Source organism: Chinchilla lanigera, unplaced genomic scaffold (genome assembly GCF_000276665.1).
Source record: "Chinchilla lanigera isolate Chin_1 unplaced genomic scaffold, ChiLan1.0 scaffold00024, whole genome shotgun sequence".
Classification (NCBI taxonomy): Eukaryota; Metazoa; Chordata; class Mammalia; order Rodentia; family Chinchillidae; genus Chinchilla; species Chinchilla lanigera.
Genome location: NW_004955425.1, coordinates 25,882,545 through 25,907,924, shown reverse-complemented (window position 1 = coordinate 25,907,924; position 25,380 = coordinate 25,882,545). Strand labels below are relative to the sequence as shown.

Genomic DNA, 25,380 nt, shown 5'->3' with positions numbered 1-25,380 from the left:
CATGCGTCAATGACTTCAAAGAAAATGGCTTTCTAGCCAGGTATGGTGGTACATTCCTGTAATCCCAGCACTCGGACAGCTGTGAATTTGAGGCCAGCCTAGACTACAGTACATAGTGAGTTCAAGACCACCCTGCACTACACCCTACCTCAAAAAACAAATTAAAAAAAAGAAAGAAAAACTTTTAACTTGTGTTATTTTATAAAGCTCAGCCCTTCACAGGCCTTGAAGGTATGTACGTGCTCACTGAAAGTGTTACAGCAACGTTGGATTTACTGGAGGTAAAGAAACCCAGTGGCACCCAGCGAAGAGTACAGAACCAAGTTTTATTACGCTGGCAGCTCTGCCCAGAGCAGCTGCTACTCCAGAGTCTGAAGCCCTGGGCTAATGTAGGTTTATCAGGTAGGGTGTTGTCTTTTGTGAGGAACTAGAACTTCACAAACATGGGAACAAACTGGAAACCAGGGTACAGCTTGTACCCTGCTACAAGCCGGTTTACAGAAGCTGAAAGGAAGACTACTGACATATTTGGGTCTTGATACATTTTGAACACAAAAGTTCTTTTGCAAAAGTTTTAACACCTGACAGTATAAGAAAGGCAGTAATGAAAAAACTGGTAAACACCCCATTCTACCTAGTTAACAAGTATCATTAACAATAACCAAAAAAGAACCCATGGACTGTTTTAAAAACTATCATCCCCATAGGGTTTCTGTTTTGTTTTGTTTGAGTCAAGGTCCCATTATGTTGCCCGGCCAGCCTCAAACTCTCAATCCTCTTCAGTAGTTGTGATAATGCTAATATGGTTTAATAAACAAAAAAACAAGAATCGAAATAATGCAGGAATAATCATAAAAAGCAAGCAAAAATAAAGATGTTGCTTAGAAACAAGCAGTGTAGGAAAGGAAACCCTAAAACATCACCTTAAAATAGTCTGTATATGGTACTTATTACTATGCTCAGTAATTTCTTCTAAAATACAAACTACGTTTCATGTTAGATCATACCTAATATTTTCAGATTACAGCATATCTAATGTTAGGGAATTATCAAGTATGAATTAAACCAATATGTTCATTATTGAGTAATGTCAATCTATAATATCACTTATATATGCTTTATGTACAACAGGCCATCTTAAGATATCTAAATGCTCATTTTCACTACAAAATTTATGTCTGACACAAGTTTTAAAATAATCCATTTTGTCTATACTTTCAAAATTAGTTCTAGAGCCAGACATGGTGGCACATGACTATAATCCCTGCATTGGAGGCTGAGACAGAAAGATCACAAATTCAAGCCCACCTCTGGCAATTTAGAAAGACCCCCCACTTTCTCAAATATTTAAAAACTGGTTGGGGAATGTAGTTCAGGGAAAAGACCTTGTACTAGTACTGAAATAAAACAAACAGCTCAGCAGTTAAATTTCAGTCAACAGGACTGAGAAAGTACTTGTCCATTCCCTTGTTCTAACATTTACTGCAGCAACATAGACTTGTTCATTAGAAATATAAAGAATGTGTTGGTATCACAGGATCTCCAACTTCAAAAAAGTTAGCTTTTAAAATTCTAGTCTAGGGCCAGGGAGACAGCTCAGCAGCACAGCACCTGCCTGGCAAGCACAAGGTCCTGAGTTCGATTCCCAGCACCAATAAATAAATAAATAAATAAATATTCTAGTCTATTTTCTGCATAAGACAAATATTTTGTTCCTAACACTTTTTTGCAAAACTCATCTCTATACTTATCCCTTCTTTTTTTTAACATAAATAAGGCTTCTCTTTAACCATTCACAATAAATTAATAAAGTAGATCCCACACTCTTTTAGTTCATCACCTCTAATCTTATCGATACCAATAATTACAATGTAGTTTCATCTAGATCAGAGGAATAGCATTCCATGCTTCTGAAATGAAAGACTGGGCACCTTCTACATACGTCTGCCAGATTTTAGAAAGTAGTGATGTTATCCAATTTGGCTACACGCAGGTATACAGGAATTAATTTAAGAGCTTTTTGTTGGTATTAATCACTTTGGCTCACTTTTAATCCTAAAATAAGTGAAAATAAAAACAAATGGTAACATAGCCAAGCAATCTGGCTTCATTATTTTATACAAATCAAAGTGTGCTCATTGCTCAACCTTTAAAGCTTCACTTATTTTCTCGTTCTGATTCAGAAGCAAAAAAGGGAATTAACGGATTTGGGAATATAAATGAAAAAAACATACTGATATAAATTTCCAACTATTAAAATTTCTATCATCTAAAAGAACTACAACAGGAAGCAATAAGAATAAATCTCAAATATTAACCAACTTAAACCAAAATAAAAGAACTGATGATTATGATATGATTATGACAAGGTAAAACAATCCACTTTGTTAGAAGTCAGGACAGTATTTACTTTTTTTGGAGTGTGGGGGGGTACCAGGAATTGAACTCAAGATCTCACGCGTGCCAGGCAGGTGCTGCGCCACTCAGCTAAATTCCTGGCCCAGTATTTATTTTTAGGAGTAGCAATGGAAGAGCAACAGCTTCTGCCGTACAGGTTAAAGGAATTTCTTCTGGGTACTATAATTACATGACTGAGTTAAGGCTTTAAATTCATTTCACTGCATGTTACACTTCAATAAAGACTTTTTTAAAAAAATTTTTGTTCTTTCCCGGTATTGGGAATTGAACTCACGACCTTGCGCTTGCCGGGCAGGCACTGTGCCGCTGAGCTAAATCCCCAGCCCCAATAAAGACTTTTTAAAACGAGACAAAACTACACGTAAGAATCAGTGAAATTCCTGGATCCTCAAGTCTTCTATGACCTTGGATAAATCACTCAAAATCTCTGTGATTCAGTCTTTCATCTATCATATCACAGGATTTGTTATGAGAATTAAATTCAATTATGCACAAGAATTGAATCTTCTAAGTTGTGCCGCCGAAGTTTTGGGGTAAAGCACTGAATAAAAGACAACAATCCCTGTCTTCATACTGCCTCTATTCTAATCAACGGATACAAAGAGTAGGATAAATAAAATACACAGCATCTCCTACGCGGATAGGTGTTGGAGAAAAGAAGCGGAAAAGGATTCCTGGGGCAGTCATAACTGTAAGTCAAGAAAGGTCTCACTAAAACCGTGACGTGTAAACAAAGACGTGAGTATGCCAGGGAGGCAACGGGGGAGAGGCTTCCTATCCAGAGACTATGTCATTAACTACACCTGAAAATACACAAGTGCTAGTTAGTATTAATTCTGATTTTAATGAAAATGAAAAGCCTTAGAAGGTGCCTCAAAACCCCGCCTCAAACTGAAGTACTACGATTTACTGAGATGAATATTTTCTTTGGGAGCAATTATTTTTGCCCCATAACTGACTCAGGTTCCAAGCTCGGAGGGAAGTCGGGGTTTTCCTGCGACTGTGCAACGAAAGAAGTAACACTGACAGTTCCCGCGAGACGCACTTTCTTAGAGTGCCCCCTTCCGGGCGCTGGAGGGCCTCGCAGACGCGCGCACGACTCGGTCCCCGGGACCCGGGGCCTCTGGAGTTTCGTTCTGCACTTGCAGAAAGCAAGACCGTCACTTTCTCCGCGGCCGTTGATGAGGACGGGCAGTTGTACTTTGCTATGGTTAACTGTCATTTCTCGGCGTCCGTCTTAATCGTGCGGAGGAAATCCCTCGGCCGCCCTCCTGAGGCCGGGGGACGCCGGGCAGCGGGAGCGGGCCACGCGAGGTCGGCGGCGCGGCGCGGAACCCACCTGACGCTGTCCCGCACGTAGGGTGGCTTTTTCCTGCCAGGCTGTGGGGAGCACTCAGGTCTCGGAAAGTCGCAGTGACCTCAGGTTTCTCCGCACCACCTGCGCAGCCTCTCCCCAACCTTCTTAAGTAAACCTAATTTTCTCTCGGCCTCCTCCCGCAGCTGCATCCCAGCACTTCCGGCGGTGCAGCAGCCAAATGCCGCCTGCCAGCAACTTCGTCCCTGCTGACTAAAGGAGCCTTGCGAAACTCGGAACGGGTGCGTCGCGCTTGCTCTTCACTCGGCCATTTTAGAGGGTAACCCTTTCCTGTTTCCGGCTACGCCGAGGTCCTTCGTTTGTCTGTGAGACCTCCAAGTTAGGACTTTTCTCCGCACGCCTGAGGCCGCCCCGGCGGCTCTGCAGCTGTCACCATGGTAAGCAGGCTCTGTCGGGCACTCGCCACGGAACGGCGCCTGGTTAGCGAGGCCCAGGCGCCCGCGAGTGAGAGTTGGTAGACGGAAGTACCGCTCCGCTGGCCGGAGGGCGGGCGGACGCCGCGGAGCGGGCTCTCGGGCGTGGAGAAACTTCCGGGGCACAGAGTGGGATATTTGCTAGAACACAGTCGTGGAGCGACACGGTTTATTCTGTTACGTTTCTGGTTTGGCCTCTGTGTGGCCAGCCGTGGCAGAGCCCAGTGGGGCTGCGATTGAGCCTGGCCGTGTACTGCAGGGAGTCCTCGCACGCCCCAGGTTACTTGGGAGGAGACTGACGGGTCCCTGCCTTTAACGGCCAGAGGTGACTGCCCAGGCCTTTCTTCTACATCTTTAATCTGTGACTCTACACAATGCCTCGTACCTTTTGGTAGCCGCGGTTTAGGTGACAGCAGGTGCGAACACCACACCCACTTCGTTATAGTTGAGTGTGCCAAAGGCAGTCCAGGTTCCTTTGTGCAGCGAGGAAAGAATTGCCACGCGTGCGTTCCCTAGGAAGCCGCTTCGGGAAGGGGGCTCCAGGAACGGGGGAAAGGGCCGTGATAACTCAGGCTTTAAGAATTTAAAGGCCAGACTCCTCTTTGTGGTGCCTCTTCCTGAATGTGTCACTGGCACCAGTGCTGTGCCGCCTAGGGTATGGCAATCTCTTAGGCTTTTGTTATTTTATTTTGCACCTCTTTTAAGAAAATGGAAGCATGGATAACCATTAAGGTTATCCTTGTAGTCTTAAAATAGACATGGATTCTGACCACATGCTTAAAACAACCTATTTAAAATGCAAGTGGAATCCTGTAAATTACTGCGGAATGCGAATAGAGGGACTCTTCAAAACAATCTGGCAGTAAACAGATGTCCCAAGATCTGCATATAGTGGCTTATTGCAGCTTTATCCCTGGTCAAAAACTGAACAGCCCAAATATCCATCAGATGGTCAATCGATAAATACATGGTGTTACAGTTATATAGTGGAATAATAAGCAATATAAAAAGATTTAAGTTCTGATACATTAATAGCAAGATAGATGAATTCCGAAAGTCTCATGCTGAGGGAAATAAGCTAGTTATAAATAGTTATGTATTCTAGATTCCATGTACATTTTTGTCTGGGAAAGGTAAAAGGCTTCTGGTATCAGATGAGGAAAAGGCATTGATTGTTCTCTTGTATCATTGTGAAATGATACAACAGAACTTTTAGGGGTGATGGAAATTGTCTTTGTCTTGATTGTCATGGCTACAGAATTGTATAGTGGTCAGAACCTAGTCTAAAAAGGGCATGTTTTATGTTGTGTAAATTGTCCTTCATTAAAATTGATGTAATTTTTAGTTAAAAGTATGAAATGATGATAATGGAACTACAGATTACCTATATCAGGAAAAAAAGAAATCCCATACTCAGCTCATACTTTTGGTGATCCAATAGATTTTAGGTACTTCCCTTAAATAAAGAATCATTTTCAGGACATTATTATTAGAAGTAAACACTACTTCATATCATCTAAGATAAAAATTTAATTTACATTGTGTGAATAGATTTAATAGTGCCAGTCATTTAAGCAAGTAAGTATTTGAGTGGTATGAAGCCTTTTTTTGTGCTGTATAAAATAATTTTGTCAGTACTTTAAAAAATTAAACTAAAAAACTAAAATTTCTTGCATCATTATAGCCACAGAATGAATACATTGAGTTACACCGCAAACGCTATGGGTACCGTTTGGATTACCATGAGAAAAAGAGAAAGAAGGAAAGTCGAGAGGCTCATGAACGTTCAAAGAAGGCAAAAAAAATGATTGGCCTGAAGGCTAAGCTCTACCATAAACAGCGCCATGCAGAGAAAATACAAATGAAGAAGACGTAAGTGATCCCATTTATTTCTTTAAAAGTTAACATCCTTTGTTATAGTTACAAAACAGATAATCTTGAATCTGTTTCCTTCTTGATAGTATCAAGATGCATGAAAAGAGAAACACCAAGCAAAAGAACGATGAAAAGACTCCACAAGGAGCAGTACCTGCCTATCTGCTGGACAGAGAGGGACAGTCTCGTGCAAAAGTACTTTCCAACATGATTAAACAAAAACGAAAAGAAAAGGCGGTAAGCAGTAAAAACTTTCGTCCAAAAAATTAAATTCCAACTTGAGATGTTACTTCAGTTTACTTTGAAACACAATGGGAATAATAGTTGAAATGCTTGAAATTTTTGTAAATTTAACTTGATAATAAAGAGTGGTTCCTCATCACTTGGTTTTTTAAAACTTAAATTTAAAAAAATTTATTAGGCTGTTAGTCGTTTTTGTTTTGAATAATTAAAGCCAGGTGTGGTGGTACATGCCTATAATCACAGCACTTGGGAGGCTAAGGCAGGAGAATTGCTACAAGTTTGAGGCCAGCCTAGGCTGCACAGCAAGAACCTATCTCAAAATTAAAAAAAAAAAGAAAATTAAAAACAATTTAGTGGATAAACAGTGAATTTCAAATGCAGTACTTAGTAGCTTCCTGTACTTCAAAGGTCCTAATGCTATGCTTTTCTGGAGAAAAACTATTTCTTGTTTTTGTTACCCTGCAGTACTAAAATTTCTTGAAAAGGAAAATAGTGGAAAACTTTCTAAGTGATATAACCCAGATAAAAAGTCACATTTAAAACAAAAACACAAACCAAAAAAACAACTCTAGATTGTATTTGGTAAGCACAATAGATAAAATTCTGCCAAAAAATAGAAAGAAGCATAGATACTTGTAAACACCTGGGAAGCAATCCCAATTTAGAATGGTATAGCTTCGGTACTGAGAGAAATTTGGTTATTTACTGAAGGCCCTCTCATTTTTATAGATGAAAAGACAAACAATCCAAGAATTTGTAAATTATTAGTCATGATCACCTAACTATGAGATGGTAGTGTTGGTATGAGAATTTATGTCTTAGTAATTAAGTTCAGAATTCTTTCCACTGTCTTACAGTGCTATACTTTATACACACAAACACAAAATGTATACACACACATACACAAAAATTTGCATTGCAGTGAGGTACAAAACATGGTGAGAACTTTGTCTTATTAGTAATATAATTAAAAAAATCCATTTCAGGTAGAAATGCAAAGATACATTAAGTAAAAAGTCTTCCATTTCTGAGCTGTTAACTGGGAAGCACATACACTGCTTATTACAAGTCCCTGTCTTATTGCAGATAGTATTTTTTACCTGTAATAAGGCTTTAAGAATTTTTAACTTAAACCACCCATTTATCTAATGTACCTGTGTCATATAAACTAGTTTTGCTTAACTGTGGCTCGTGAAGACATGTTACAGACCTGTAGAAAACTGAACCAAAACATGCTGAATATTTTATTTGAACATGCTTATTACTTTAAGTGAATAAAACATTCATTTTGTCTTTTATTATAATATAAATGTAAACTTTTTGTTAGGGAAAATGGGAAGTCCCTCTGCCCAAAGTTCGTGCCCAGGGAGAAACGGAAGTATTAAAAGTTATTCGAACTGGAAAGAGAAAAAAGAAGGCATGGAAGAGGATGGTTACTAAAGTCTGCTTTGTCGGAGATGGCTTTACAAGAAAACCACCTAAATACGAAAGGTTCATTAGGCCAATGGTAAGTCCTTTGCAAGAGAATGGTTAATTACTTCCCCCTTGTTACACTGGATGAAATATGTTGAGTTTCCTCAAATTCCTAAAACTGGTATGAAAAACAGCGTGAAAGATTTTTTTTTTATCCCATTTTTATTACTTTAACTTACTTGATAAGGATTACCTGGTACTTCTCCCAGTACAGTCAAGAATCTTATCTTTAGCTTCATAAAAGATCTGAAATGTAAAAGACTGTTTATAACAGATATTGTCAGTGAAGTCTTTTTAAAAAATTGTATTAGAATCTTCCTTTTTCAAACATAGTATTTTACTCATTCAACGAAAGATCTACTATATGCCTGACACTGTGCTAGGCCTCAGATGCTTGTCTTAGAGACTAGTTAAAAAACTACAGTAGAACTGTTTTCTCAGCAGAGCAAATTCTAGTGTAGTAAAGGAAGTATCTTTTGGAGAGGAGCAGGTTGAGAGAGTGTCTCATTATGTAGTTCAGGCTGGTCTTGAACTCACAGTGTCACCCAGGCTGGCCTCAAATTCAGTGATCTTCCTGCCTAAGTCTCCCAAGTACTGGGATGATAGGCACATCCAGCTGCAGTAAGGGAAGTTAGATAATGCTCTGGAAAGCATTCAGTATGTAATCACTTAAAGTAAATTTGAAAGTAGCTTAGCTTCTGTTGACAACAGTAATGATCAGGTAGCCCAAACTAATCCTTACCCACCCTTGCTTTGGGAAAAATAATTGAAAATATATTTTTGCATAATCCCTTCAAGGAGATTAAATTACACTGGATTTCCAGCCTTCTTAGAAAAAAGAAGGAACTGTAGTGTTCAACCTGAGTAATTTTTGATGGGTTAAAGTACTGGCAGTCTGTGTCTATAAACAAAATTTTATTGGAACACAGCTACACCTTCCCCTGCCCCAAGAGTTGAGTAGTTACAATAGAGATCACATGGCCTACACAAAGCTTAAAATATTTGTCTGATCCTTTCTTTATAGGAAGCACTTGTCCATTCTGGATTCTGTTGTGTACTTTTTATTTCATAATTTGAGTAATTTTGGTAACATCAGTTCTATAGGAGAGAAATAATAGTCAGGCTGTTCCTACTAGTTTGATTAATAAATCTATTAGTAAGAACCTGATTTGGTGTCTCTTTTCCCTCACCCCCATATGGGTAAAAATTAGACTACCAAGTGTGGTATTTAAAGTACTGCATACCAAAAGACTTCATCTAGATCTCTAACGGTCTCTGTAGCAAGACGTCTCAGTCCTCTGTATTGTCAACACAAAGCTATATCACAGAAGGTAGCTGTGGTATATATACTTAGAATGGGAATATTTAGGATTCTATTTACTATACACCATTTAATCTGGAAGCAAGTCATTAAGCCTGCTGATCTTTGTTTTACCATTTAAGACAAAGGGACAGTGGGGACTGTTATAAAATTATTGGGTTAAAATGAGCCAGTTGGGAACTCCATCATAGTACCTTGCATGTAGCACGTCTTCAATAAGTATAAATGACTAAGAAAAGCAAAAATACATGCATTTTGCAAAGTAGCTATTGCATGGTAAAAAAATTTTTCTCCAGGAATATATGCTTGAGCTTTGCCCTTGAATTTATCCATCAGGTTTTTAGTTTATAGAGATGGTTATGTTTCATGACTTAACATTATTGAACCTATGTTTTTTTGAGATGACTGAAAGATAAGCAAAAAGGACTATTTAAAAACATTTTAAAACATTTCAGATATTCTTGTGATTCACTTTGTAGGGCTTACGTTTTAAGAAGGCCCATGTAACACATCCAGAACTGAAAGCCACCTTTTGCCTGCCAATACTTGGTGTGAAAAAGAATCCTTCATCGCCACTATATACAACTTTGGGTGTTATTACCAAAGGAACAGTGATTGAGGTGAATGTGAGTGAGCTAGGCCTTGTGACACAAGGAGGCAAGGTTATTTGGGGTAAGTTTTGAATGTAGGCTATTGCTTTTCTACAGTTGTAACAGTTTTCAAATTGATGTTAAGTGCACACTTCTTTTTTTTAATGTGGGAGAGCAGGATAAAATTTTTCATGTATACCAAATTATTAAATCTTTAGGAAGAGTTATTTTTTGTGGAAGAGTTATAAATGTAATGCTTTTCAAATATACCTTATTGGTTCCAGTTAAAAAAAGTATACTACATTCTGATACTTTTTGATTTGGTTTTTTTCAGACAGGGCCTCACTATGTAATTTAGGCTGGCTTTGAACTCACTATGTAGCCCAGGCTGACCTCAAACTCACAGTGATCCTCCTGCCTCAGCCTCCTGAGTGCTAGGATTACAGGTGGTGTCACTTAATCTGGCACTTTTTTTTTTTTTTTTTAAATAAAACTCAGTATGTAAGGGAAGCAGAAGCAAAATTTAAAAGTGCTGGAAAAAAATACAGTAAATTCACCACTGCTGGGGAAGAGAGATACCTCAGACACAACCACACTTAATCTGGTAATAATTAAAACTCAGTCATTAGCTCACACTTCATGTTGGCTAATGTTTTTAAAATATGTTGTAAGATTAATTTGAAACTCATTTAAAACGTGATGCATTTTTCAGTAAGTCACACGGAAACACAGAGGCTTGCTAATATATTAACAGAGCTGACTGCCATTTGTAAAAACAGTATTTACATGAAAATTGTGTTCAGAACACAGCTTGGTTTGAGTAACAGTAAACTTGTAAAATCTCATTTGTTCTCTGTTCATTTCTTGTTTTTTAAAAATTAGACTTATTTTAAAGGTTGTGGTCTTTAATTTTCATGCTGGCATGTAGCTGAGTGGTGGTACACTTGCCTCAGACATGCAAGGCCCTGTGTTTAATCCTCAGCACCACACACATATGTTACATAAGTTTTTATTGGCTAACATTCCTCTCTTGTCTCTTTTTTGGCTGTTTTCCTTAGGTAAATATGCCCAGGTAACCAACAATCCTGAAAATGATGGATGCATCAATGCAGTCTTACTGGTTTGACAAACGTTTTATACAATAACTTCTTAAACTTATTGAAGACTATAGGCCAACCAGGAAAACCATTACTGTGAATACTGCTGAACAACTTTCATGACAGCATTCATCAAGGGAACTATTTATTAAATTGTAAAAACATTAAAATGGTCCAGTTTTACAAATTGCTCTTTTATTTGGGGTCTGCTAAGGGCTTACATGTTAGTAAGATTACCACTGAAAAAGTAAACATCAGTCTTTCCATTAAAGAGTGGGTACTTAATGAATTCCTTAAAAAGCCACCAGTATTTAAAGGTCAGTGCAAATTTTTTTTTTTTTTTTTGGTTTTTCTCCGGTACCGGGAACCGAACTCATGACCTTGCGCTTGCCGCTGAGCTAAATCCCCAGCCCCGGTCAGTGCAAATTTAATTTAGGGGTCTAGGGTTAGGAAATACATGCTCAAATCTATTCTACCTCATCATTCATCATTAGTCCTAAAAAAAAAAGTACCATTAACAAACAGTTTATTAATATAGTCTAATTATAATACTTTAAGAATGGCATTAAAACTTTACTTAGATAATTCCAACTTAGTTGCACTGATGCCCTGAAAAGAAACTTTATTTGCAGCTAAATAACATGAAAAGGTCATATGTTAGAGTGTAACTCAAGTTTTGTGATCTGAATTAAATGGTTGGTCATAGCTTGAAGTTTGGGTGTTTGTATCTTAATCTATAATCGCCAAATACTTTAAATTCTTTTTATTTTTAAAGTCTGTCTTCAAAGTACAACCAGTATGATTAACTGTGCCTTTAACAAAATCATTCAATTTCTAAACAAATTCAGTATCTAAGCATATTTTCGTATGAATGTAATTGGGAAAAAGAGGGGAAAGAATTTCAAAACACAGACCAAAAAAACAATCACAAAATATAAGTTTAATTACACGTTTAAACTTTAAAAAAAAGTACCAAGAAAACAAAAATAACTACTCAGGTAAGATTTGCTACTTTGTATAATGTACTTTTTTCTAAGTTCTAGAAACATAGTTGAAGTTTTAGAACATACACAGACACTTAGAGGACTAATAGTTCTTGGAAATGATGATCCAATATGATAGAATCACTTGGTAGAAGCTGAACCTTTCTTTTACAATTAGATTTTAGCAAATTATTTTGCCACTAATAAAAATGGGTAATGTGTGAATTACTTAATTCTAAAATGTAAAAGAAGAAACTGACCAGGTAATCACTGAACACTACAGAAATGAGGTTTGCTTATTTTTTAAAAGCAAAAATAAGCCATTTTGTACAAAGGAAGCTTGATGTTCAGTATGAAAACCATCACATTTGTAGTAATTTTCACCTATGAAAGACTGGATCACACCATAAACACCATATTGCTATTAGTGGACATAAAAAAAACAAATCTGTTTCTAAAATACTGTTACACAGATGAGTAATATTAATATAAATTCTTTATTTACATTGAAATCTTGCAGTTTGCTGGTGTGACCAAACCTTAGATGGTATCCCAAAGGAGAAAGCCCACTGTAAGAGCAGATGTTTGCATATTAGTTAAAGGCTCAAGTGGATACAATTTATCACCCTTCAAGGTACTTTTCTAAAGTTGCTGAAACCATGTTTAGGCAGTGCTCTGGTAGTCTGCTAGAAGTAAACTAACCGTTAATGACTAGTGTTACTCTACCATGTCTGCACTGAATGGAAACAACATGAATATAGACACATTTTAAGTAGAAGACTGACATTCTAAGTCATGCTGTTTGATTTTATTAAAAAATCATAATAGAACCTCTCACCTTTAAAAGTTGTAGAGGAGCTTTATTATAATAAGTTCTTAAATATAGTAGAACTAAAATTCTGCTAATAACCATCTGTGTTATATTACATAAGGAAATATATATGTATGTACAGAAAAAGTGAATGCCCTTTTCTGTAAACAAGACAACAGAAAATAGCAGTTCACAGAGGACTGTAGAATGTGACTGAACACTTGACAACTAGATGAGCTGGCTGAAATCACACTGCAGTCCCCAATTCACTACTGCCTTGCAAAACTGCAAGTATCTGATTAGACTCCCTATTGTGGGTAAATTTTTAATAAGTTAATGTGTTAGGCTTTTGCATGTGACCCAGATTTTCTCCTCTGAGATCTTAAAACCCAAAGATACTTTCTGTCAGATACAATATGCAAAATTTTGTGCTGAAAGTTAAAATTGCTCAAAACTCTGTTTAAACCAAACCTAAATTTATACTGTTAGCCCTAATTGTCACATATGAATCATTTTTTCAAACTATTACACACCAAGTTATCAGTGTAATCTTTTTAAAAGACCTAAAGAAAAATTTACAGAATGAGTTAAAAACTGAGTAAAATGTCTTAAGTTTTTAAATAAATGAAAAATGGAAAAGAATTTTCTACATTTGAATGTTATTTACTTGTGATATTAACAAGTTTCTCAATATATAGAACAGCAAGGATATTTAATAGACTCACTAGCACTAGTTATTTACTGAGAAAACATGGCCAAAATACCTTAATTTTCACTTTATGAAAACCTCACTTCTGCTGATCAATAAGATAGAGCTGTTCAAGACCTGTGTTTTTCCTCCATACCAGGAATCGAACTCACAACCTTGCGCTTGCCAGGCAGGCGCTGTGCAGCTGAGCTAAATCCCCAGCCCCGCCTAATAGGAATTAAAGGGTGTACTATTTTGCTTGCTTAAAGATTTTAACTAAGACCTTCTCTAATACTAATATCCCAAAATAAAATGTAGACATTATAGCACCTGACTGAAGGCGAAATAAATCTTCCACATAAATCCATAGCATTCAAAATAATGAAAGTCTAACATATTCCTTTCATATACAGATCAAGAGCAAGCTGTTTCAAACACAAATTGAAATGGGCTCAAAACATTCTCCAACTTAATTGCAAATTAAGTATATGTCATACTGCCAAAGAGCTTTCCGAGATTCTGGACTCTAGAATTTTGCTGGTTTTAAAACACATTACTGTGCAAAAACATTTTAGGGATTTTTTTTCCCCAAGTTTTCCTAACCAAATAAATACTTCTGCTATGGCAACACAAATTACACACACAGGCAAGGTTACAACCAGTACAACAAATCTAGAGTGAGCAAGACCAAATGGACAACAAATCCCTCTAATTTGAATTAAGCTCTTGTAATTATAGCTCCTAGGGCAGCTTTACTCCTGCCATGCAGATCTAAGGCTGGGGGGTACACTCCAAACCTACCCAAGAAGAGAGAGCAAGGCATACGCTGCCGAGTAGACCTGCCAGGAGAATCAGGGACAATGAAAGCTGAGGAGGAAATAAGACTACAGAATTTGGGCAGGAGTCGGGTTAAGGAGGCTTTGGATGGGACTCACACTTCTGACATATAGATATTAATCAGTTGGGAACAAAGCATCTCTGGCTTAATTCATCTGTGATCAGGACCACAAGGTCCATGTTAAACTATATACCTAAATTTCATTATCTGGGCTGTTTATGTGATTGAAAGTGTACTCCTTAAACTTCGAAGCATCTGCAAATATGCAGAGATTTTTTTTTAAAAATGACAGCAAACTGATACTATAAATGGAATTTTAGATAATGTGCCCATATGCCACAGTTAGATGATACGAAGTTGGAAAATCGATTTTTATGTATCTTTCCACAGACACTGAAGTTGAAGGAAGATACTCCCTCTACAAGAGGATCTACAAAACCAAAATACCTTCATAAACCTTCAAGGATAAACTTCCATTTTTATGCTCTCATTTACTTAAGGTTGTAATTGTAACTTACTAACACTTATTTCTGTTCAGAAATCCCTACATTTTAAAAACTGGTGAGTAGTTTTGACAGACCATCTGCAAGTTTTCACAAAGACTTGTGATCCTTCCAAGTAACAAAAAGCCAACTACTTTCTCAGTCTTTTTAATTTGTATTTTTTGAAATACTAATGGTCAGATGTTCCACCTGCTAAAGAAAAATATAATATGATCTGGGTTTCCAAAATTGAAATGATTAATAAAAATAAAAAACTGTATTTACACAAAGCATGAAAAATTAAAAAGAGGTTGAATCTCAGATCCTAAAGGGAAGAGAAAAATGCATTGTAAATAAGTTCAAATTGAAATTCTGGAAATTTTTCTCCTGCACCCCATGCTATTTATTAATTACAGTATTTAAAAAACAATTATGTTACAAAGAAGTAGGTTTATCATACGCATCTCTTCTTCACTCAGGTCAGCTTGGCTTTCTTCTTAGCAGGTCCTTTATGCCCTTTGGCCTTTCTTCTTAAATTCCGCCTGTCCACCACAGGGACTTCCACTTCCATCTCCTCTGAGCTACTATCCACAGCCTTCTCTGCCGCCTGTGTAAACTGATCCAGTTGCTCCGATGATGCTTCAGACTGTTCCTCTGACTGGTTCTTCTGTCCTGCATTTTGTGAAAATGGCACATCTTCAAGTTCCACCTCTATCAAAGAACTCTGAGAAAGAGCAGTAGAGGTTTCCCGGGACTCAGGCCCCTCCTCACCCTGGTCTTCCACTGATGAAGTAGTGTTGGGTAATAAATTCTCTGAGACTGGTTCTTCAGAAAATTCAGCTATCACAGAGTTCGGAAAGCCACTGTCAGCTCGTTCTTCAACAATGTCTGAATTCCCCAAATGTGTTTTCTTTCTTGGAACTAGGGGCAGTTTCTCTTCATTGTGCGCCCTGTCATCAGATGGAACTTGGGCTATCAACATTTCTGGCTCAGCTATGAGTGAGGTCTGAAAATAAAATCTTGGTCAATAAGCTTTTCCAGTGTAGTTCTAAAATGAATTATTCTCAGACATTAATATGCCACGACAAAAAATTCAGTATCCATTATTTTGTTAATCATATATATATATACTCTGCATACAACCTAAATTCCTTGAAATTGTCTGCTGGTAATTCTAATGCACTAAATTCTTACTTCATATATATAATAAAAGTAGTTATTTTACCTCAGGGAGTAAAACTTCATGTCAAGATTCTTCAAAATCATGAATAAGTTTTTAGTATCTAGTGTCACTGGAGCCAAAACAAAGAATCCCTTGGGACATAATACTGCCCTACCCACTAAGTTTGACTGTTGTTTCATTACATGATAGGTAAAGGCAATGTAAGTTTTATTCACTGATTTAAGACACAATAAAACAATCACAATAGTTTTTAACCATTAATTTTTTTTAAATGTTAAAATTATTTTAAAATACTCTTACCAAGTTTTTTTTCCAACTGATCTGTCTCCCTAATTAAAATTAGTGCTTTGGGCAGAGACCATATAAGCAGTAAGGACTCAAATATTTGGTAAATCATGTTTTATCCATTTTTCTAAGCATTTCTCTAAGTCTACAAAATAAAATTCATTTCTCATAAGGCAGACAGTGACTTTTAATTGATAATAAAGATTGAGCCCCATAAGAAAGATATAAATCAAGGTTACAAAGATTTCAACTTACAGAATATTACTGAGTGTATTTTCTTACAATATCAAATCTAAAAAAAAAATTAATTTTCCTAATGGAAAATGATTGGTCAAGGTAGAAGAAATATAGACTACAACACTGGCACTTTCATAAAATTAGGTTATTTGTGCCTTACTTTATCCAGTGTCCCAGTCTCAGAGGGGTTTGCAGACTCTGCCACTGGAACGCTATTTGCAGTGTCTTCACTGGAATTAGCAGACTGCACTTTTAATTCTTCTTCTTCACTACCGGAGTCCTCCTCTTCAGTTACAAGTGAGGTCTTAAGAGTATCATCCATTATCTCACCATTCATAGGCTCCAATTCAGAATCCTACACCAGGAGAAGAAAGTGAGACATGGTTACAAACTAAGTCATTTGTTATGCAAGATGGGGCCCTTCTCAGTCCCTATCTGTCATCTACCAGGAATCACAATGGATTTAGAACAATAAAGAGTATCATTAACTATTATTTAACTCTGTTTTAAAACACTATCTTGGGGCTGGGGATTTAGCTCAGTGGCAAAAGTGTCTGCCTGGCAAGCACAAGGTCGTGAGTTCAGTTCCCGGTACTGGAGAAAAACAAACAAAACAAAACAAAACAAAACAAAACACTATCTTACTGGAAGAAAAGGGAAACTTGGGAAGCAGGGTCAAAAGAGAGAATCCATGAGGATCTCATTTTTCCACCATTCTGGAGATGGGTAGGACCAGGATGCTCTACAGTCACACATGTGGGCAGAGACTCACAGAAAAGACCCTGCCTCTTTGCCCGTACTTCTTAAAGGGCAATCATGGGAGGAGGCCTTTCAGTAGAGGCATCAATAAGAAATGTAGACGATGCCAGCTCCTAAGGAGCACCTGCCTGCCATTCAGGACCTGGAATCTTTGGGGCCTGTGGAAGTTACCATTTACCTTATTAGAGGGGCCAAACAATACCATCTTGTGGGGAGCCAAGTTTGGTAGCTGCTTCTGGGTAGGTGAAGACAGCTCCAGTTAGAGGCAGCTCACTGTCAGTCAACCAAGGTCATTTCTAAACAACACATTTCCTTGCATCATATTATTAAAGTATGGAAAGGTGACCTGGCAATACAAATCCTCCAATTTCTGAAATTCTTCAAAAGTTCATCAGTTAACTTCAAATACTTCTAATTAACCCTAGTGAATTTTTTCTTTTCTGGTTCTCTTGAGACAGGGTTTCACTATATAGCCATGTGCCACCACTGATGCTCTTGGGGACATTCTAATAATTAGAAATTTTACTACCATCTTGAAAATTAGAAAAATGATACATTTCAGTGTTCAGAAATAGGCTGGCTGGATTATAAAAGATACCTGAAAGCATACAAAGGAATTTTTTAATAAAAAAAAGACAAATCAGAAACTTGGATTTGTCTGTAAAAATTTTTTTTCTAAAATTTTCATGAGGAGAAACAATAGCAGAGTAGTGATGCACAGGAAAATAAAGACTCTCCGGGACCCAAACCAAGACACCTGGAAAAGAACAACCTGGTGAAGAGAAGAAACTTAGGAGACTGTTAGGAACTGGGAGGGAGCTGACAGGAAAACTAGAAACTGGGCCCCGGAGAAATAGAACATAACACACAGAAAAGAAAGAAGCATTCTGGAAAACACACCCTGGCTGCCAGGAAGGGAGCCTGTGTCTGCAGACACCACACAAGCCTGTAGCGTTAGCAGCTCCAAGGAGAACAACAGACAGGGCCATCAGCCCTATACCCAATGGAAGTCCACAGTTACCATAAACTACAAAACCAGTGTGGGGTTTTACCCTAAAGTGACTCCTCTATGGCAGACTGCAGTTGAAGAAACCCAGGGTAGCACCCAGCATATTTGAGTGTTTAATGAGGAGTCACATTGGGAAGGAGTTAATTGTTGATACTAAGCCACAGAACTACAGAATAATTTCACTTGAGGGTTTCCAGTGTTACCCTATCACAGTGACTGGGTGGGAGACAGCCAGGAGAGATGATCACAGAGAGGTGATGGGCTAGACACAGACCCTCTGAGAAGTTCAAATTAAGCTCAGGCCCAGGAGCACATGGCACCTGCCCTCCACGGTGAGAAGCCAGGCCTGCCTGCTGTGTGCAGCTTTCACAGGTGGCTGGGTTTGAAAGTGGTGGTATTAAATCCAGCAGTCTGCTTGAACCCCTATCCCACTGTCAATATTTAGTGCAGAGACCAGTGGTCTGACTACTTTTTCCATCATAATCAAGGATACACCTAGGCTTGGGTAGTTGCCAGAGTGTAGGGTGTACAGACAAGAGGGGCCTCTGGAGCAGGGAGGAGGTCAGCTCACAAACACCCATAGCCTGAAGTGAGGTGGAGAAAACTCTGACTTCCTAGGTTCCAAGACCTCAGACCCTAGAAAGAAAGCATTCATTCAAAAATACACAGGAATTTTTTTTGGTTCATTTTTGTTTCAAGTTTTTAATGTTAATTTTAAAATTTTAATTTTTTTTCTTTTTCTTCTCTTCTGTTACTTATATCTACCTCTATTAATTTCCTTTACTCCTTAATAGAATCTTTTTTTTTGGTCTTTTTGAGACAGGGTCTTGCTATGCAGTTGAGGCCGGCCTTGAACTCACTTTGTAACCAAGGCTGGTCTTGAACTTACAACAATTCCTCCTGCCTCAGCCTCCCGAGTGCTGGGATTACAAGCATGCACCACCACACCCAGCCTTAATAGAATCTTTTATTTCACTTTTCCCCTCTTCATCTTCCATTGCTTAATTTTTCAAATTTTAGTTCTTTCATTCTCAAGTTCCCTAGCCTCTCCATCTTTACTAATAGAACCATTAAGCTTCTTCATAAGTATCAGATAATTCTGTGCTCTTATTGTTGAGGTTTTTTTGCTATTGTTAGTGGAGACACAGTTGTTGAATCTAGTAGGTATTTACTATTATTTCAATATCGGGTAAATCTTAAGTGTTCATACTATAATTATAGATCTCTTTTCTATGGTCAAAGGAAGTATATTATTGACTTTTATGGCATGTCAATGTCTAATTTATGTTTGACGCTATTATTGTTGCTGATTTTATTGTAACTGCCAGGGTGGCACAGCTGTGGTTATTAAGGGATTTTTCTCTGTATGCCAATATCTTCGAGGCCCACTTCTGGAAATGTGGGTGCTGGCCCAATTACACTGTATCCTCTCCTCCCAAATTAACAGAAGTGGCTGGATCTTTGGATAGAGGTAAAGGCCTATAGTTACCAATGTCCAGACTGCATCCCTGTCTGAAAAGCAGATGCTAATTAATGAGGTCTCCATACTAGTAACAAAATCTTTCCACTATAATTGAACCAGAAACCTCAGAACAAACAACAAAACAAAACAACATGAGAACACAAGGCAAAAAAATCCTCCAAAAGCTTCCATTTCCCTCAAAGCTGAGCCATAGGGCATTAAGAGGGGAAAATTCAAAAGGCACACAGCTGAATTATTCAAAATGTTAAAATAAGGGCTGGGTGTGGTGGTGCACGCCTATAATCCCAGCACTGGAGGTGGGGGCGTGCTGAGGTAGGAGGGTCGTTGTGAGTTCAAGTTCGAGACCAGCCTGGGCTACAAAGTGAGCTCAAGGCCAGCCTGAACTGCACAGCAAAGACTCTAATCTCAAAAAGACAAAAAAAATAAATAATATAGCAGATTAAAAAAAAGATCAGTAAGGTGATGGATAGTGTACTTAATAAAAGTAATAAAAATTTAAACAATAAACCCATTAGAACTATAGCAAACTTCTCAACATGAACCTTAAAAGGTAGGAGAGCTTGGAGTGAAATGTTTCAAGCCCTAAAAGAAGACGACTTCCAACCCAGAATGCTGCATCCTGCAGAATTATCTTTCAAAATTGGTGGAGAAGTAAGGTATTTCCACAACAAAGAGCGGCACGTTAATGCATGACAATCAAACCAGCACTCCAAAAATTTCTCAAGTACATCCTAGAAAAAGGCAATTAGGTTAACAATGCTAAAAAGACGAACAGAATGAAAATACCAAGCAGATGAGCAGTAACGCAAAAGGGGAAAAAACGGGAATCTGCAACAGGAATACAATGGGATGCCAGGAATAAGTCGGTACTGTTCGGTACTTTATCTCCATTCACCAATCAAAAGACACAGACAGGCAGAATGCATCAAGAAACGAAATCCAACATTATTCAGTATACAACAACACAAAATTCTAAAAAAATTCACAGACTAAAATCAAACGATGGAAAGTAATACCGCAACAGGAACCTGAAAATAAGCAATAACTTATCCTAATATACCCAAAATAGCTATCCTATTTTCAGACAAACTGGACTTCAAGCCAAAATTGATCAGAAGACACAAAGAAAGTCACTACATATTGGTTATGAAAACAATTCAGCAACAGTAAAGAGTAACAATTATAAACATGTTTGCAGCAAACACCAGGGCATTGAACTTCATAAAACAAATGTATCTGACATAAAAGATCAAACATCAACGTAACTACCTCAATACCCCCTATCACAAATAAGACAGATAAACTAGACCAACACCCCCCAAAAAATCAACAAAGAAATATCAGAGTTTGAACATACAGACTTAACAGACACCTAGAAAGCATCTCATCTGAGAACAGAAGTCACATTCTTCTCAGCAGCACATGGAAAGAGACCACACACTAACCCATAAAGCATGCTTAAATAATTGAAAAGAATCAAAATTCTCCAATGTATGTTATCATATCATAGCACAATGGAAACTAGACATTTAAAGCAAAAGAAACCGCAGAAATTATGCAAACACATGGAAATTAAAACAATATTCTTAAATTAAAACATTGCTTTTGGAAAAAGCAATGGATCACAGAAGATATCAACCAAGAAATTCCAAAGAGCAGTTCCTATACCAAATGTAGCCCTACTACAACATACCAGAACCTATGAATCACAGTGAAAGCAGTCCTAAGCGGGAAGTTTACAGCTGTTATGATCACATCCAAAAGGTGCAAATAACCTGTTATGCACCTCCAAGTCCAAGAAAAACAAAAACAATCCAAATTCAAGGAAATTATACACAAAAATCAGAGTACAAATTAACAAAACTGAGACTAAGAACCCTTCTACATTGTTGGTGGGAATGTAAACTAATACAACTACTATGGAAATCAATATGGAGATTCTTCAAAAAACTAAAATACAAATTCCATATGACCCAGCCATACCCCTTGTAAGCACCTTCTTCAAAAAGTTAAAGACAGCAGATTACAGTGGTACACGCATACCCATGTCAATAGCAGCACAATTCACATTAGCTAAATCTTGGAAGCTGCCTATAGGTCCATCAACAGATGAATTCATAAAGAAAATGTGGAGCACAACTCTGCCATGAAGAAAAATAAATCTGAGTTACTGCAGGAAAATGGATGCACCTGAAAACCATAATGTTAAATGAAATCACACCTACAAACTTAAATATTTCATGATTTCTCTTATATGAGAAACCCAAAATATAAATAAAGAACAAAATATATAATAGAAAACAAGGGCACAGATCTTTTGCAAAAGGAAAGGGGTCCGAGGGACAGAGGGAATGAGGAGGGAGAAGATGAGAAGTAGATGAAAAAAGAATTAAGATGTGTCACGTACATGTCCCTCTCCCTCAGGGTATAACTGTTATATGTTACACACACATACTAATAAGATAAAAAATGTTTAAATGAAAATTTTCCTATAGTTAATATATATTTTATTATCGTAACAGGTGGTATATAAAATCAACTGCACACAGAAGATAATTACAGTAAGTTCACAAAAGGACCAACCAGACTATGAGAAATATTACAAGAAGGAAAATAAGTCAGAGCAAAGGTTGAAAAAAAATATAGAATTGTAGTAATCAAAAAGTAGAAAGCAAAAGTAAATATTAGTCCTACATATTTTAGATTTAAGAACAGAATGAAAAAAATGAGAAAACAGAAAATATACAATTCAAAAATATAGAGATTTTAACTTTAAGAAGACAGACGTCATCTGCCCATGTACAAATATTCCGTAGGCAAGATGTATTACAGAAGTCGAGACCACATCAACATTGAAAGTCTAAGCGCCTGCCTGGCAAGCGCAAGGTCGTGAGTTCGGTTCCCGGTACCAGAGAAAAACCAAAAATAAAAAATAAAAAAAAAGAAAGTCTAGTCACTGGCTTTCCCACTCAAACAAGTGATTAGATGGGTATGTTTTCAAAAGAGATGATGAACCAAAGGTCAAGAATGAGTTTTCTAAAATGTCCACAAGGGAGAAATGCAGGATCAGCATACATACATACATATATATAGACAGATATAAACAAATATAAAACTTCAGTGATTAAAAAAACCACCAAGAAACAAAAACACAGTGTTACAAAGCCATGACTTTGGAGTACTTTTAAGATGGGTTGACTAACCCCAGTAAGGGAAATCAATTAGCATTACAACAGACATTGTCAACTGTGTCCTACAAGAACACATGTTCAGTGTCTTACTGGATGAACGAAGTAGTTGCAAGATAAACAGCATATTATAATATACTACCATATAGTCTAATATTTAAAAGAGGGATAAAATTTATATAATTAAATATAATGTATTTTTCCCATAAATTTAGATGCATATAGTTTTTAAAAAACAGTAACTTTTCCATCTTTTTCCACATGTACTTTTCTTTATTTTCCCAATTTTCTCTAAGAAAAAATGCCATTTTAAAATAGAATTTCATGAAGTAGAAGGAGAAACTAGAATGGAGTGACTTAAAAAAAAAGTAGTATTCACCAGCTGTATAAACTAAAAAATTTTTCAGGAACTCAAGTATGTATCAAAGATATAAGGAATCTGAGAACAAAAACGATTGACAATACTACAGAAAAAGAAGACGACAGGAAATAGAAAGAAAAAGGGTGTGAGTACCTATTTGAGGAGCTTCAGGAATCAAACCAGATATAGTTTAGTTATAAGGGTTCATCTATTTTGTTTTCTCCTACTTAAAAAAAAAAAAACAACATTGAGTTTTACTTATTTGTAATTCATAAGACCAATTTTGGTCAATTTTTTTTTCTATGGATAACTAATTCTAGGCCTTCTAACCAAAACAGGGACATAACTGAGGGTTTTTTGGACCTGAAGGCATTCTAGTTGGTTCTATAAGGTCACACAATTTGTGTACAGTTATCTTTTAAATGCACTGAAGATCGTACTACTTTAACATCTCTTGATATTTGCTACAACTCAACTTTTATGAATGAAGCCTGACATATTATTTCTGTTTTACTACCTAAATTACCTTTATACTGTATATGCCTTTCTAGTACTACAATTTCTAAAATCTGTAATTTTTTTTAAACAATGTTTTGATCGACAAACTTAGAACTTAGTTTCTACTCTCCACCTAACTGAAAAGTGATTGCATACTTTTTCACCATCTTGCTTCTCTGAATGTGGCTGTGTTTCAGGTACGGGCCGTGCATCTTTATCACTGCTTTCATCCTCAAAATCAGTCACTCTCTGCTCTGGGTCTTCTCCCAGGAAGTCTTCTGAACTCTCTGATGTGCGCACAGTGCAGTCCAATCTTGAAAACAAAAGGAAACTATTCTTACTTGTTTTATTAAGTATCAATACAGAATTTAGGAAACAAAGTTACCATTTAGAGAATCAAGTTGGGTCATCCCATCAATCTTAGGTTCTGCAGGTCAAAAACCAACCTGTTCATCCCCTTATAATTTGTTCTTGTTCCCATCTTGTTCCTCAGGTCAATTAGCATCACACCACCTTCTCAATCATATAAACTAAACCTGGTTTTTATTCTATCCATCTCTTATTCAATTTTCTTTTATTGCAATGAACATATATTCTGGTTGTTTAGAAATATTAGCTTTATTTATATGTTTAGTTTGTGGAGCTGAAGATCCAACATAGCTTAGTATTCTTGTGCGCAGCTTAGTATTCTTCTGCACACTATACTTATGTTCTACCACCGAACCATTCCTCAGCCCTGTTAATAACACCCTTCATCCTCAAAACATCAGCACAGACAACAAATTGTAACACTTTCAGTTCTAACTCCAAAATGCCTTCAATCATATCCCTGACTCTGTACTGTCCTTTTCACACCTCTGCTTCAGACTCAAATTCTCTCTTCTCACTTCATCTTTGGACATGTAGCATATCCTTAATGAAAGCTTCAGAGCTGTCTTCCTGATACACAGATCGCCACTAGTGGCAGAACAGCTCTGAAACTCTGAGCAGCTCTCTGTAACCTCTGTGAATAAAGCATACTCTTCTCCAGCCCTAATCCAACCTATCCCTTACCTTTTTATTTCCTCCTAGGCAGATACTAACCCTTAGACTTGGTTCTCGTCCAATTCAGTTTGTGACCAGAATTGTGGAAAGAATTTAAGTTAGTAAACCGCAAGTACCACTATATTTTACATAGCAATTATCCTAATCAAAATGCCTGCTAACTTTGTTCCTTTGCTCATATTCTTTAGTCTAGATCTGCACTAATACAATAGCCACAAGAGACATGCCACTACTTTACATTTAACTTAAGTACAATTAAATAAAATTAAGTACAATTAAACGAAATTATAAAATTCAGTTCTTCAGTTACACCAGCCATACTTCAAGTCTGCAATGAGAACACTAGCTAGTGGCTACCACTGCATGGTACTGTATACAGAACACCTCCATCCCCTCAGAAAGTCTACATCTACACCATGGCTCAGCAACTTTTCCTTTAGGTTTTATCGGCCCACAGTCTTTGTTCCTACTACACAACTCTGGCACTGTAAAGCAAAAGCAATCCTAACACAAGATGGATAAAGCTAATAAGCATAATGTCTTACAAAGTTCAGCATTACAGCCCTACCCAGCATGCACAGGGCCTTGGGTTTGACTACCCAGCAATGCAAACAAAACAAACCAAAAACAGGAGGCCAGATTGAGCCTGTGGCCCACAGCTGGTGGACCCTTAGGTTAGAAAGTCTTCTCTCGAAGTCTCTGTTGAGCACCTACTGAACTCTGAAG

At 37.2% G+C, this 25,380-nt stretch overlaps 3 protein-coding genes across 7 annotated transcripts in view; 1 reads left to right on the top strand and 2 right to left on the bottom strand.

Annotated features, from left to right (window-relative positions):
- Gfm2 (G elongation factor, mitochondrial 2) overlaps positions 1-3,905 on the bottom strand; it is a 38,365-nt gene extending 34,460 nt beyond the window's left edge. Inside the window, exons 1-2 of one of the 2 annotated variants that reach the window (XM_005386062.2) lie at positions 3,758-3,905; positions 1,943-2,055 (exon numbers count right to left, since the gene is read on the bottom strand). The gene's annotated coding sequence lies outside the window, so the exon portion shown is untranslated. The remainder of the gene's footprint in view (positions 1-1,942; positions 2,056-3,757) is intronic. The other variant, XM_013514801.1, reaches the window with a different exon arrangement.
- A 150-nt stretch (positions 3,906-4,055) lies between these two features.
- Positions 4,056-11,076, top strand: Nsa2 (NSA2 ribosome biogenesis homolog). The gene is made up of 6 exons (XM_005386065.2): positions 4,056-4,170; positions 5,891-6,078; positions 6,168-6,318; positions 7,652-7,831; positions 9,598-9,790; positions 10,767-11,076. Exons 1-6 carry the CDS (start codon positions 4,168-4,170, stop codon positions 10,832-10,834), a joined length of 783 nt encoding a protein of 260 aa, XP_005386122.1. The 5' UTR covers positions 4,056-4,167; the 3' UTR covers positions 10,835-11,076.
- Positions 11,077-11,553: 477 nt separating this feature from the next.
- Fam169a (family with sequence similarity 169, member A) overlaps positions 11,554-25,380 on the bottom strand; it is an 82,103-nt gene continuing 68,276 nt past the window's right edge. For 3 of the 4 annotated variants that reach the window (XM_005386058.2, XM_005386059.2, XM_013514803.1), the window contains 3 exons: positions 23,767-23,923; positions 16,473-16,667; positions 11,554-15,613 (listed from right to left, as the gene is read on the bottom strand). In XM_005386058.2, coding sequence (XP_005386115.1) covers positions 15,083-15,613; positions 16,473-16,667; positions 23,767-23,923 — 883 coding nt within the window. In that variant the 3' untranslated portion in view covers positions 11,554-15,082. The remainder of the gene's footprint in view (positions 15,614-16,472; positions 16,668-23,766; positions 23,924-25,380) is intronic. The other variant, XM_005386060.2, reaches the window with a different exon arrangement.

What these genes read in the sequence shown, in the direction of transcription:
- Nsa2 (XM_005386065.2), top strand. An exon ending in AAAAACGAAAAGAAAAGGCG is followed by an intron (nt 6,319 to 7,651) that starts GTAAGCAGTAAA and finishes ACTTTTTGTTAG; the next exon opens with GGAAAATGGGAAGTCCCTCT. An exon ending in AAAGGTTCATTAGGCCAATG is followed by an intron (nt 7,832 to 9,597) that starts GTAAGTCCTTTG and finishes TTCACTTTGTAG; the next exon opens with GGCTTACGTTTTAAGAAGGC.